At 42.8% G+C, this 14,378-nt stretch overlaps 1 protein-coding gene across 7 annotated transcripts in view; it reads right to left on the minus strand.

Moving 5' to 3' along the window:
- The window catches only part of Ano3 (anoctamin 3), a 350,025-nt gene that overhangs the window by 13,411 nt on the left and 322,236 nt on the right, over positions 1 to 14,378 (minus strand). For all 7 annotated transcript variants that reach the window (XM_033764063.1, XM_010603358.3, XM_010603357.2 and 4 more), the window contains 4 exons: positions 8,260 to 8,357; positions 6,199 to 6,332; positions 5,076 to 5,228; positions 3,029 to 3,176 (listed from right to left, as the gene is read on the minus strand). In XM_033764063.1, coding sequence (XP_033619954.1) covers positions 3,029 to 3,176; positions 5,076 to 5,228; positions 6,199 to 6,332; positions 8,260 to 8,357 — 533 coding nt within the window. The remainder of the gene's footprint in view (positions 1 to 3,028; positions 3,177 to 5,075; positions 5,229 to 6,198; positions 6,333 to 8,259; positions 8,358 to 14,378) is intronic.

A 14,378-nucleotide genomic window follows, 5' to 3' on the forward strand; every position in this document is an offset into this window, starting at 1 on the left:
ATTAAGTCTAGAAGTCTTTTGGCAGTTTCTCTGCTGAATAGTTTCTCTGACATGAAAAACTGAAAGTGTGAATAAGAATCAAAATGTATAATTGATATTTTGTAATAGGAAGAAAAGGCCGAAAGGAGTAGGGAAGTGGGAGGGGTAGGGGAAAGGCAAGAAGGCAAAAGAAAAAAAAATGAGAAAAGGAAAAGCATGGAACCCAAGTCTTTGTAAACAGGGAAGGGATGAGGGGGTGAAGGGAAGGCTGGGAATGGGCAAAAAATGAGAATCAAGACCTGTCATGTAAAGGTACAAGATCCCAATGATGAATGCAACTGTACTGTGTACTTAAAGTGTACCAATACACTTAATAAAGATTTTTTTTAAAGAAAAAGAAACATAGTCACCTCAAAATTACTCGGGCCTGATACCTCATGTTGCACAAAGCCAGCCGAAATTGCACCCATCATTGTTTTTTCAGCACCAGTGCAACATGAAAAGTGGGACTAACGTCTTGGTGTCGTTGTGAGAGTGCAATCGATTCACGTGTACCTGAGGGAGGTCCGCAGACCACATGGGAAAGAACCCTGTCCCAGGGCGAACAGGCACTGGGACCCAGCTTCCAACACATGCCTACCCATTCCCAGATGGTGAAGTGCTAACTACAGCACACCACTAAATTTGCCTCTTTTTTTCTCTTTCTCATTGAGTTTATTGGTACATTTTAGGTATACAGTACAGTTACATTCATTACTGGGATCTGGTACCTTTACATGACAGGTCTTGGTTCTCATTTTTTTCCCTTGTCCCCACCCTCCTTTCACCCCCTCTTCTCCTCCCCATTTACAAATGCTTTATCTCCATTTTTAAATTTTCTCATTTTTTTCCTTTTCCCTTATTAGTTTGCCCCTACCCTTCCCACTTTCCCTACACCTTTAGCCCTTTTCTTACTATTTCACATTGTCAATTATATCATTAGGATATTATGTACCATTATAGTTTTCCACACCAGAGAAACTATTCAGTATTTACACATGTGTGAATTATTTATTTCATTTAGGAGTATAACCTCAATGTGTATCCATTTTCCTATGAATGACTCTAATTTCTCATTTTTTATGGCTGAGTAGTATTCCATTTTATTGAAAAACCACATCTTCTTTATCCAGTCTCCAGCTGATGGGCAAATGGGCTGTTTCCAAGTTTTAGCTATTGCAACTGTGCCGCTATGAACATAGGTGCACATGTATCTCTGTGATATGATTCTTTTAGTTCTTTTGGAAAGATACCCAGCAGAGAGACAGCTGGGTCACCTCTTTCTTGTTTATCCTAGGTTTCCCAGTTTGTCCTTGTCCTTTCTGCTACCTCTCTCTGCCATTTTCTCCTACTGCTACTTTGCTCTGAACATTTGTAATTGGAATGAATCTACTCCAATGTAGCTGCTAAGCATACTCAGAAAATATTAAATAATAGCGCCCCTCCGGGTGTGTGGCATCAATATCTGCATCTTTGTTCGAAATTAGTCCATAGCCCTGGTCACTGCTGAGGAGTCACTGCTACTTGAAAGGTTCTGAAAAGGAGATACTCAGCCAATGTCATTTTCCCCCGCCACTAGATGGCAGCAAAGACACCAGCAAATAAGACTCCCATCTGATTCTTAAATCTTCTAGACCATCCTGAACGAAGAAAAAAAAAATTATTTTTTTGGTTTTACACTATTCGCACTGAAACGACTCTACATCTACGAAATGTGTTACAGTCCTGAGTGATCTCAGGCATTGTCTCTTACTTTTGGGACCTGAGACCCTGGTCTGTCGCTTGCCAACTGCAAGCTGATAGGTGATGTGTCTTTAACCAAATGGCAGGGTTAAAAACCCAACCTCAGGAGTTAATTTCTAGTTAAAATTATATGAAGACTCCAAGATAGGAAATAAAACAATGCCTGTATCTGTCCCTGAAAAAAAAAAAAGACACTGCTGTCGAAAGGTACTTCTGCCTTCTGAGAAAATCGGAGTTCATCCACAGTGAAGCATTAAGGTCATGCTAAACCCAGGCACATTCCACTGTGAGCCTGGGCCTGTGACTGGGGAGGTCCGTGAGCCCTGAGATGCTGCTGAGAGAGGAAGAGAAGCAGTTTCGCTCGCCATGCCAGCTCCTCTCACCACTACCACACCCAAGGCTTATTTGTACCCTCAGCCCTCTAGGCTCCTGTGCTCCCTCTCTGTTCTCCAAACACAGTGCCCTCTTGCATGTTTTCCCTTCCCCATCATCCAGAAGGAGATATCTGTAATAACATGTATCACCTAGAGCATTGGCTCCAAACCAGGGGACTTGTCCCTCAGGGGACGTCTGGCAAAATCTGCTGGTATATTTGGCTCTTCCACCTCGGGAAACACAGCACTCGATATGGGTATATCTATCAGGCGAAGGCTGAGCACATTGTAAGCACCCAGAAGTGTGAAAACATGGTCCCTTTCCTCGTCCAGAGAATTTCTGGTTTCCAACATCAACAGCACAGAGGTTGAGTAGCCTTTCTTTGAAGTGTGGATTTAAATTTTAGCAGAAAATACGTCAGATGGGCTGAGGGCCAGATTTTCTGTATCCTCAAATCCTAGGTAGGAATCCGTTTTCAGAATCTGTAGGCATGTGGAGTCTCTTAGGCACTTTACTTCCCCACAGGCTCTTTGTTTCCCTGGGCAATTTGATTAAGTGGTGTAGGTTTTGACGTCCCCATCTGCACAGTAAGAAAGCCACACTAGATGATTTCTGAGGTCTCTGCCTGCGCTGAAATTTGAGTTCTAACAGCAGTATGACATGCTTAGCATTTTAATACCAGTGACATATTTTCGAATAAAAAACTCTAGAATTGTTCACTGCAAAAATACTGTTGCCTTTTGTGCCTTGCTTGATTCTATCATCTAAACCCATTGTAAATGCAAGAAACATTACCCTTAGCAGTCACAGAACAGAACTTCCCAATAAGTAAGCTCTCATGTTATTTACAAGTGGAAACTGCATCCAAGAAATGTGTAAAGGTCAACCTTACTTTTCGTTCTGTTCTACACGATTCGCACACGGGCCGTATTTGTATTCATAGACAAAACGCGGGATGTAGTCCGAGGTGATAGCAATGACAAACGCGTTGGTTATCACAGCTAATATGCCGATTCCTTCCAGAATGCCAAGCCAGATACCTGGCAGGAGAAAGATTAAAGACAATATGTAAAAATGAAAACCCTTCCATCAATTTCGTTTTGAGAACAATGTTCTACTTATGCTGGCACCAAAGCTTTGACCATCACTTGCTTCCTCGGTAAGTCTGACTCTAGGTATTCCAGCTAGTGCATAGTCTCTTTTCTCAGAGGGAGAACCTTCTAGAACCATCTAGAAAGGTTTGCGTCACTGGGACCAGGTGTAACTTGTAACAGTGACACCCTCATACGTGTCTGAAAAATTCCAAAGCCGCCTATGTAGAACTTGCTGATGCAACAAAAATAATACATACTTTTTCCTTCTTGAAACATCAGTATGGTATCATAAAGATAAAAAGCTTTTGAAGTTGTGTATAGAATTAATATTATTGATCAGCCAAAACTAATGCTTCAAGTAGGTTTAAAAACAGCTTCAGAAGTATTGATGAGAAAAAGAAATTCTGGAGAAAAGACTCAATTGTGCTAAAGGGGATTGGATAGTACAGCAGCTTTCTTCTTTTCCCCCTCTCCTGGGTTTCAAATTCTTTCTAATGGACCTTCAACAAATAAAAAAGGGCTTCTGAAGTTTACCCAGTGACATAAGATAAATCAGAATTCATACAAACCAATATGTGAGAGCATAAAAAATAAACATTTATTCTTATAAAAGCTGTAATACTCAGTTAAACATATAGACTGAAGGAAAAAATGCCTCCTATATAACAGACCCTAAAATGTTAATGAGATCATTCATAGAAGAAATCAACAGAGAGCAATGAGCAATTTGGTGTGGAAATGCAAATAACCAATAAGGAGAGTAAAAGGTTTTCAACTTGTATTTGTTCAGAGAAATGTCCTGCAAAAAAGTTTTTTAAAAATACAATAGATATTTAGAGGTTTGAAAGTATCATAAATTGTGTTATTTAGAAACAGTGAAAACAGAAATTCTTTAATATTATTGAAATGACATCTTCTGAAATTAAAATGTGTGTGTTTTGGTCCAGTAGGCCTATGGTTAGAGATCTACACCTCAGATACAGTGCAGACACACAAATACACAGACGTGTACCAAATGTGTAACGTTTATGCTTGTGTTTATAACCATCTTTGTGTGGGGGAAAACAAAGTCAGCAAATGATTATAAAGTCTGCCATGTACTTTACTTGAAATTACTTTTCTACTAAAATGAGTTAGACTAATATGTTTTGAGATGGGCGATGTCTGTAAGAAAAGTAGGAGTTCTACATTATTACTCAGATACGTTTTTCTCTTTTAGTGTGAACGAGCACAGACAAAGGTCACATTGCCCAAACACATGCAATGCTTACCTGTTAGAGAGACAGAGATAAAGACGGAGATGCATCTAATACCTACTAATGCCGTGCCGAGTTTAATGCAAAACTCCTAGCAACTAAATTTATATTCCTTTTGCTCTTTTGCTAACGAATCTGCTAAGGCCGGAAGCAGCCCCGGTAGAAGCACACAGGAGGCCAAGTGCCACCCAGCCGTGTGGTCCTAACCCATCTGTGCTGCGATAACAAGATACCCGAGGCAGGGTAACGTTAAGGACAGAAACCTGCTCCTCACTGTTCCGTAGGCTGTGAATCCAGGACTGGGTTCCGTTATGCGGGGTGCTGGGGAAGTGCCCGTCGCCCACTTCCTGCTGCCTGGATGGTGCCTTTTCGCTTCCTTTTCCACAGGGGCCAGATTCTGTGTCCTCGAGGGGTGGAGTGCGCAACCGGAGAGAGTGACCCTTTCCTGCCGCTCCTTCCCGAGGGCTGGGACCCTGTCCACACGCGCTCTGCCCCTTCGCACTCACTGCGTCAGGCCTCCCCTCCTAAGGCTCCGCGGAGGCAGAGGAGTCCCGCCCACACCTCGGACACTGCTGCATCCCAGTCTCACCTATGTCGGTCGCTCGGGCCGGCAGCGGTCTCCGCCACTGCGTGACAAACTTGTAGGCGTCCAGCCTGATCTCGATGATGTTGTTTAACAGAGCCAGGAGCGGGGCCAGTGGAAAGGCCGCCACGAAGATGGTGGTGAACCCGAACTGCAGAACTGGATAGGCGGACAGCAGACAGTTAGCAACGCAAGCTCTAGCACTGACTGCGGGCCTTGGGTGCCTTGTCAGGAGCCTTAAATAAGTGGCTCGGCATCCTTTCGCTATCCCGGCCAAGCAAATGTGCATCTCATTGCACCGCTGAGAACATTTTAGTTCATCTGCGTTAAGTTATTTTCCTGAAGATACGGATAGAAAGTATTAAAAGCTGTCATGAAAATCAGATCGAAATGGACTTAAATTCTATGTGCTTGACATCGATATGTAAGGAAACGTGAAGGAAGGGGAAAAGGAAAAGGAAAAGGAAGGCGGAGAGGGAAGAGAAAGACGCGGGAGAGAGGAGGGAGAAGAGGTCCAGGAGGAGGAGCAGGAGAAAAAGCGGTGGAGGAGGGAGGAGAAAGGGCTGCAGCAAAGAGGAGGCCCGAGGGAAGCACCTGGCTCCAGTGGCTACTTGAGGCCTGTGGTGATCGTTCCGCTCTTTTACAGACAAGGACACCGAGTCCAGAGAAGGACGGTGTTTAACATGCAGTGGTTCTAACGGCGGGAAAGGGAATTTTATTTCCCTAGCACCAATAAGTAAGACTCTTCCAACTAATATCAGTCTAGACCCAAGGGTAGACTCATCGTGAATAATTACTGCCGCTTTCTCTGCACTGCTCGGTGGCACTGGTGGGTGCGGTGGCACATCTGTTTACAAAGGAGCTAACTGTAGGGCTGCACTCTGTTTCAACAGAATAATTGCTCAGGAGCTAGGGCTCCCTGGGAGGGAGGCTTTATTTTGGTTAAATGCTCTCAGAGGGTGAGGTGCGGCCCCACTCCACACTTCTGGGTGCAGTTGTCTTTCAGAACTCTTTTGATACTTTTTGCAATCTTTTGGACAGCGCCTGTTTTCTCCGGAGAAGCAAAGCCCATGTGAAATACACAGACGGTATCAAGGAGGGCCTGGGCTGGCCAAGTGTCGTTCCTCACCCATCTCCAGGTACTCATCCATCAGTCCGTGGATATTCATGGGCTGCAGGTTCCAGTCGTTTTCCCACTGGGGTATGGAAGCATCTTGGACTCCGCGCTTGATTTTATGTCGCGACCACCAGTTCTGGATCAACCTACGCCACAGGGCAGAACAGGGACTTCTGAGCTGTTGTCCCAACAGCTGGTGAACACAGAGAGGAAACACAAGTACCCCCGGACTAGGGTATGTCTTCCCGGGAACTGGACGCCTCTCTACGTTTTGCAGATTGTCCCTTGGTGTGGGACACACACTACTTGCCGGATGTGACCCTGCAGGGTGACTTGAGCAAGGCCGTGGCAAAAATACACAAAGAAGGCTGGGGATTTAGCTCCATGGTGCTACTGCCTGCCTCCCAAATGCAAGGTCCTGAGTTCGACCCCCGGTACCAGTACCAAAATAACTAAATAAATAAAAGAAAATACATGAAGAGCATCATGTGCGCTGGATCTTATAGATAAAATGGGCCAAGCATCATTCCTGGAGGGACGGCTAAGCCATCCTGATGTGCTTATGGAACTGGGGAGGCGGCTTGGTGGAGAACACTGGTCTGGTGTGCAAAGGCCCCTAGGTTCAGCCCTCATATCCAGCAGGACATGTGCCACGCTCATCACACACTTAGCTCATGGGTCTGTGCTGAGCACCTGACATCTGACTCCCTCAGGTGCTGCCCAAACTGTATGTTCTGAAGCTATCAGACCAGCACAGGAAAGGGGTGAGAGAGTTGGAGTCCCTGATTTGCCATCCTCCATCCTCTCCTCATTTAGAAGAGAGTCACTGTGCAATCTGTTTCCGATACTGAGGATCTGTATAAAAATGTCTTCACAAAACGCTCTGTCATTTGTGATGAATGTTTAATAGCCATTGGATCATCTCATTTAATTTTACCAAATCTCCTAATTTACAAATGAAAGAAAAAAAGTGCCTCAGAGAAGTGAAATGCATTTTAGGCAAAACTAATATGGAAGAGAAAGGGAATTAGGACCAGATCTTCATAATTCCATGTCCTTGTTTTCCGACTGCTGTCATTTAACCATACTTTGTGGCAGATTTCAGGGTTAGAATCACTTTTCCAGCCCCCTAGTTTCTGCTCAGAAAACATCCTAGCATAATTCATAGGGAAAAAGAATCAAGTAAAAGTTAATGATTAAGCTTAAAATACTTATATCATCAGTCAACTAATCAATTTTCTTCCATAATCAAGAAATTACTCAAAATAATCTCATTTAAACCTTGAGTTAACTAGATTTCAAAGGTTCAATAACACTTTCTTTTAACTATTTTGTATCTAGCTGCATTTTGATGGAAAGTATAGTCTAGTGTCTAAAACTGGGCATTTCAACATCTCTGTCAGCATTTTCTAAAAGGACAAATATACAATACTATTATTGTTATATGGTCGCAATTAATAATCTTCTACTAATCTTACGGGGAGTGGGAGGTGTTGTAAAAAGAGTACCAACCTCCTCTTACCCAGGATGACTTTACCTTTGATGTATTCTTTCCACAGGGCCTGAGGCTGTCCTTTTCTAACTACGACCACAGCCACCTTGATCTGCTAGTGGCTCAAAGAAACCAAAAAATTATTTCTATTTTCAATAACCAGTATTGTCAATGTTACACTGGGCATGGTGGTGCACGCCTGTCATCCCAGCACTCGGGAGGCTGAGGCAGGAGGATGGCCATGAGTTTGAGGCCAGCTTGAACCAGTAGTCAGAACTTGTCTCAAAAAAAAACTAACGAAAATCGCTTCTCAGCCTTTTGGCTAAGATCAAGTGTAGTGTCATCCTCTCCACGTTTTGGAAGAAACAGTAAGTGGATGTGTCAGGCAGCATGCATTATTTCCTTTAATCTGCTGGTCAGCAAGGTTTGCTAACTCAGTTGCCTGCTCAATAAGGAGGAGGAGGAGGGCAGTGAGCCCTTGACCGTCTGATCGCCAGTCTAAACTCCAGCACCCCTCAGTCTACCTCTGCTGTTTATCCTCACAACTGCACACAAGGTACGTTTGAAAACAGCGAGCTCACGGGTATCCCAGCTCCATGAAGTTGTTCCAGATTTGCTTCAGGAACATGATGACTCCCATCTGCAGGCAGAGGTCTATCAAGCAGCCACTGGGGTGACACTGGAACAGAGCAGGAAGGGCAGTGAAGGCCTCGCTCCCTTTCCCAGCTGCTCCAAATTTCTCACCTTCGCTATCTACAATCGACTCTACAATGGGGGCCTCACTCTGATGTGTATAGGGGAAAAGCAAGGAAGCAACGGAACCGTGGGGGCATTTCTCCGTGATTATTACGGAGTAGTGATAAAAATGAGAACAGCAAGAACCAGAAATCTAACCTTCAGTGACCATTTACAATTTGCCAGACCCATTTAACGAAGGCTGCTGGATAGGAAATATCTGTGGACAGTTAGGTAGTAGAAGAATAACTACTAATTGTGAAATATTTTCATCACATTCTTTGTTTCGGAGCGATTTTAGACTTATTGAAAATTTGCAGAGCTGCTTTAGAGGGTCCCCTGCATTCCCCAACTATGCTCTTCCCCAGATTGCTCCCGGCAGGTCCACGGTGTATTTGTCAGGGCTGAGGGCACAACACTGGAGCGCTGTATTCGCACATCACCAGACGTCATTCTCCTTCTGCTCCGTGCTCTCTCCCAGAATACCACGCTGCGGTCCTTTGCCACCTGTCCCTAGCTTTCTCTGGTCTGCATGGTCTTCCGTAACCTTTGCAGGTTTGAAGACAGCTGGATGCAGGGGCATTCTGTGGACCGTCACCCAATCTGGGATTGTCTAACGCTTTCCTGGAGTTAAAACTGGTGCCGTGCATTTTGGAAGGCAGAACTCAGATGTGAAGTGGCATTTTCATCAGATCGTGGGGAGTGGCATTCTAGTAGAACACGGCTGTGAGGCTAACCTTCAATCTCAATGTCCTGTTTTTCAGATATTTTCACTAGGAAGTTACTCGCTTTTCTGTTTTTCTTTCCTGTCTTTAGGATGCAGGCTCTACGTCTAGCCCATTCTAAAAATAGGAAAGTGCTAAAATGTACCACTCAGAAAGGAAATATCTATAAATATTCATATATTTTTAAGTGAGAAATTCATGCCACAAAAGTTTTTCATATGATTCTATTCTTTTCTGAGAGCTTCTGTTTTTTGAGAAGTTCAATAAGTTAGTGTCATACACACAAGTGAGATTTCAATAAAAGGTGTAGGGCTGGGGATTTAGCTCAGCAGTTCGGTGGCCTTCCTTGCAAGCTTAAGGACCCGAGTTCAATCCCCAGTACTCCCCCAACCCCCCAAAATAAATAAAAGGTGCAATCAACATGCTTTACTTAAAATTTTGCACCATGGAAACTATTTGTGTGGGAAAGCGTAGGTTTGTTTCTTTAGAAGTAGGTTCACTTCCTGCTCATGAAGATGGTGGTCTCTACAGCTTTGATCTACAGCTTTTATTTCTATCAAATTAGTTCTAGTGGGACTTCAAAAGGAACAAATCATTAAACACAAAATAGCTTTCCTGTTCCAGCCCAATGACTTAACACTCTCAAATCTAAGGCAGAGGGAGAATTCGCGAGTGGTCATGCTTCTTGCCCAGAGAGGTCTGAATTTCCCAATCCAAACAAGTATCTTCTTAGGATGAATTTACACCCCCTAATCTCGGCATATATATCCCACAACTGTATGTAGTTATTTGGAAGATGAGTAATCACTAAGGCACAGTGGAAGACAATAGATCACAGCTCCAAACTGAAGCACCTCACTTTTGTAGAGGAACCCAGAAGCACATCGACTGGTACAAGGTCACGCAGTGTCAGCTGGCCCTTTGGGAAGAGGCCACATCCCTGCCCACTCTCACTGTTCTTCCACACCGTGCTCAGGTGAAGTTCTGCTCTCCAAGTGTGTTTGACGTCTCAAAGTGTGGGCTCAGCCCAAGTACATTATTGTATGGGCAGGGAAAGCAGACAGTCATGGAGCTGTGTGACTGTGTCATTCCCCAGAAAGGACACACCAAGTTTGGGAGCCTGGAGGACGAGCCTTGATAAGTTTATGATTTATAGGGGAAAGAAGAAGATCCAAAGGTTTTATGCTAGTCGCCTGCTTCCATTTAATGGCGGCTGAAGGCTCCCCTTCAACACACTGAAATTCACTCTGCCGAAACAGCCCGTGTTTAGAAAGTGTGAAAGGGCATGGTGAGTGTGCGGACCCTGGTGTTCACTCCAGAGCACTCCCGAGAACTGTACAGTCATAGGGAGCCAAAGCTGAATGGCTTCCTGCATCTCTTCGTTAACCCTGGAGTGGGAGTGTGGGGAGCTGCACCGTGCAGACAGATGCAGAGGCTGAGGTGGACAGGACTCTCACACTGATCCTCACGATCTTCATTCTGCCTACTCCGGTATTCTCACCCTGAATCCATCTTACATGCATGAGCCAGTAACCAGACAACAACCTCGCGGTGAAGCACATTTTCACCACGTCCTGCACTGGGCCTCTGAGCTACCCTGGATATGGACGTGGGGCCAGGGGGTCCATGTTCAGAACCCAGACTCTGAAGCTATACTGCCTCACGACTTGAGCCGCGGCTCCTAACTGTTAAACCACAGGCCAGTTACACCTGTTCTATGCCCTCATCGCCACGTCTGTAAAATGATTAGTGTCACCGAGTTGTTACGAGGGGTAAATGCACAAAGATACGGAGAGCACTTAATGATGACCGCCGCAGCATGCTAGCATGTAGTAGGCACACCGTCAATGTTAGCCATTATTTAAACATTTTGATATTGGATTTATGCAAAATATTTTCATGAGCGCTCATATAGCTAATAGTATAAGATTCACAAGTCCAGTTCATATGCTCTAATACAATTGTAGCACTTTTGTCTTTCTTTGTAGAGGATAGTCTTAATTGTGCCCATTATTCTACGTGTTTAATCACCACTCACCAGTACTAAGATGACTATTTTTATAAGCAGTTTACAAAAGAAAGAACTGAAATTTATAGGTAATAGGATCTTGCCTCAGAGTAGGAAAGGATTAGAATGTCAATGATCAGAATCCAAGGAGAAATGTGTGCTAAGTTTCCTGGTTATGTCTTCTTTTTGAACCCTGTTAATGTCATCAGAGGAGGGAAATAGACTGCCTCATTTTTAATGCCCCATACTGTCCACTAGAGGCCTGGCATAAAGTAAGTGTTGCTTTGGTGTATACATGAATTCAAATGGCTAATCCCTATATACGTGCAGTATGGTTGAAATACCAGTAAATATTTAAAATTTTAAAAATTATGATAGTATAACAGACATTGTGATTGATCGTCCTCAAAATACTCTCCCTCCCTAGCACACTTGTCCCATAATTCTTGACACTTCCCAAAGCAATTCTGGAAGTCCTTTTTGGCTTCTTTACAAGACTGGTAAAAACATGTGGTAGCTGCTGCCACCGAGAGCCATTGAGCTGAAAGGCAGGCTTGTGAGGACACAACAGCATGGCCCCACCTACTTCGGTCCCGTCTGGTTCTTCCCTAAAGTCAAAATGACTATGAATGGTGAATAGTTCAAGTTGACTCAGGACTCTGAGACAGCCAGGACTGCCCAGCTCAAGAAGCCCATGAAAGCAGAATCCAGAGCTGCTGCAGAAAGTGACAAGAAGGGTGGAATATGTGTGTTCAAAGTAAGGGACGGTAAGGAGAGGAGGATGCATGGTACGGTGCATCGTAATGTAGTAAAAATTTAAAACATTCACTGTGGTTTTTAATCACATCTCATGGTTTCTATAGCTACACTCCAGGATTTCTAGGGAAAATCACAAACCTACATTTATTATTTCACTTATTTTAATTTTTTTATTGGAGTATATGACCACTATATGTCTCATAGATGCTATGAGATGGAAAATTTCTGGGCTCATTAGAAAACGTTTCTCTTGACATGAATATTAAGTTTTCTGGGACTTTCAAAGACTAGTTAGAGCTTCCAATATCATAATTAAGAATAAGAGTAGGCCATCGCTCCAGCACCAGGAAGGTAGCCCGGCCCCCATCCACCGTGGGAAGGAGAGCCATGCCTTCTCCTGCCTGGAGCCGCCATCGCTCCAGTGCCAGGAAGACTGATGTATCCTGCAAAAGTCTCTTTCAAAATGGATGGGGAAATAAGGTACTTCCATGACAAAGAACACCTGAGAAACTACATGAATACCAAACCAGCACTACAAGCAATTCTAAACAAGATCCTAGAAAAAGACAATGAAGGCAACAACACCATGAGGCCCAACAGAGCAAATCAAATAGGCAAGGCAAGAAGCTAAAAGGAGAAGGTGAAAAAGTAGAAAGAGTCAACAAAAGGCCAATAACATGACAATAATAAGTCAGTACGTATCAGTAATAACCATCAATGTCAATGGCCTCTACTCACCAATCAAGAGAAATAGACTGGCAAAATGGAATAAGAAGCAAAATCCAACAATATGTTGTATACAAGAAACACACCTAGTGCAAAAAGAAGCACAGAGACTGAAAGTGAAAGGATGGAAAAATCTTATTTGGACAAAGCAAATTTCAAACCAAAACTGATTCTAATATTATTGATGTAGGACGGTACTGTATCATTCCTCTGTGAATGTAAAATATCTTGTACCTGCTTTACGATATGTAGTAGTGACCATATTTTATCAGAGCTATTTTTAATATTACTCTAGAATGTTTTCTTTCCAGATGATGATTAAGATGCTAATAAAAAAAATGGTGCCAGGTACCACAATAGCAAGAGAACCTTGCTGTTTTCTGGATATTATTCTTTTCTTTGTTTCTTTGTTTTTACTTTTTTAATGGAATGTGCTGAATGTCCATAATTTTGTTCAGATGACTGCAGAACCTCGAAAAGCTGTTGCTGCTATTGATACATAACATACTGCTATTATTGGTCTCTAAAAGGTATCCCAATTTACTGTGTTGAGTTGGCATTGTACAGAAATTAACAATCGTATTGGTCTAGAAATGTTAATTTTTTTATTTTTATTTTTTTATATTTTATTTTTTCCATTTGTAAAGGGGCAATGCACTGTATTAAATATGTAAGGTCATATCTACATCTGTTTGACTACAGAAACTAATAAAGTATTCTCTAAATAATAAAAAAATAAGATAAAGCTACAAGAGCAAGAAGCAATTTAAATATGTTCAGGGGCCATTTTCATCTTCAGAATTAAGGATTATTTTAATCTTACATCATTGCCTTTTCTCTTTTACTTTCCTTTTTAGTTTTATTTTAGGATTTCCTATTTGTAATGTTCATACAGAGATTTCTTTAACTGAAATACCAAATAGTTTCTGTGGTGTGAAAAACTATAATAGTATACAGGATCCTAATGAGATAATTAATAATGTGAAATAGGAAATAAAGGGCTAAAGGTGTAGGGGAAGTTGGAAGGGTGGGGGAAAGAATAAGGGAGAGGAAAAAATATGAGAAACTGAAAAAATGGAAATTAAGTGTTTGTAAATGGGGATGGGAGGAGGGGGTGAAGGGAGGGCAGGGACAAGGGGAAAAAATGAGAATCAAGACCTGTCATGTAAAGGTACAGGATCCCAATAATGAATGTAACTGTATTGTATACCTAGATTGTACCAATAAACTCAATAAAACGAAAAAGAAAAAAAAACAAAAACAAAGAATAAGAGTAGCCAAGTAAGCAACATTGTCGGTGATAGTGGCTTCTGAAGTGTCACCAACATCCAAGTTACTGGACTTTAATCACACTGTCCCAAGCCCCTACTCTTCACAGCTCCTATTGAACATGAGTGGGAAAACCACGCCTGGAGTTCCAGCAGATGTGGGTGTAATTCTGAGCCATACACACACCAAGTGGGACTTGGATTTGGGGAGGTCCAAGCAGTTCAGAATTGTGCAAGATCTTAGTCTGTCTTTGGCCAACAGAAGAATACCCTGGTGGCTACAGAAGCAATGAGATTTTAATTCTTGATACTTGTCAGGAGCAGTTCATGGCCTGTCCCCAGCAGCCTAAGGAGTGGACCAACTGCACTGTGTAAATCAACCCTGATCTTTGAGTAACTCGGGCACCTCAGCATTACAACTGCCAATCTGTGGTGATTTATTTAACTCAAAGAAGTTAAGGTCAGGGAATAAGAAGCAA

The sequence above is a fragment of the Fukomys damarensis genome, unplaced genomic scaffold (assembly GCF_012274545.1).
Source record: "Fukomys damarensis isolate Sample0158 unplaced genomic scaffold, DMR_v1.0_HiC HiC_scaffold_16, whole genome shotgun sequence".
In the NCBI taxonomy this organism is placed as follows: domain Eukaryota; kingdom Metazoa; phylum Chordata; class Mammalia; order Rodentia; family Bathyergidae; genus Fukomys; species Fukomys damarensis.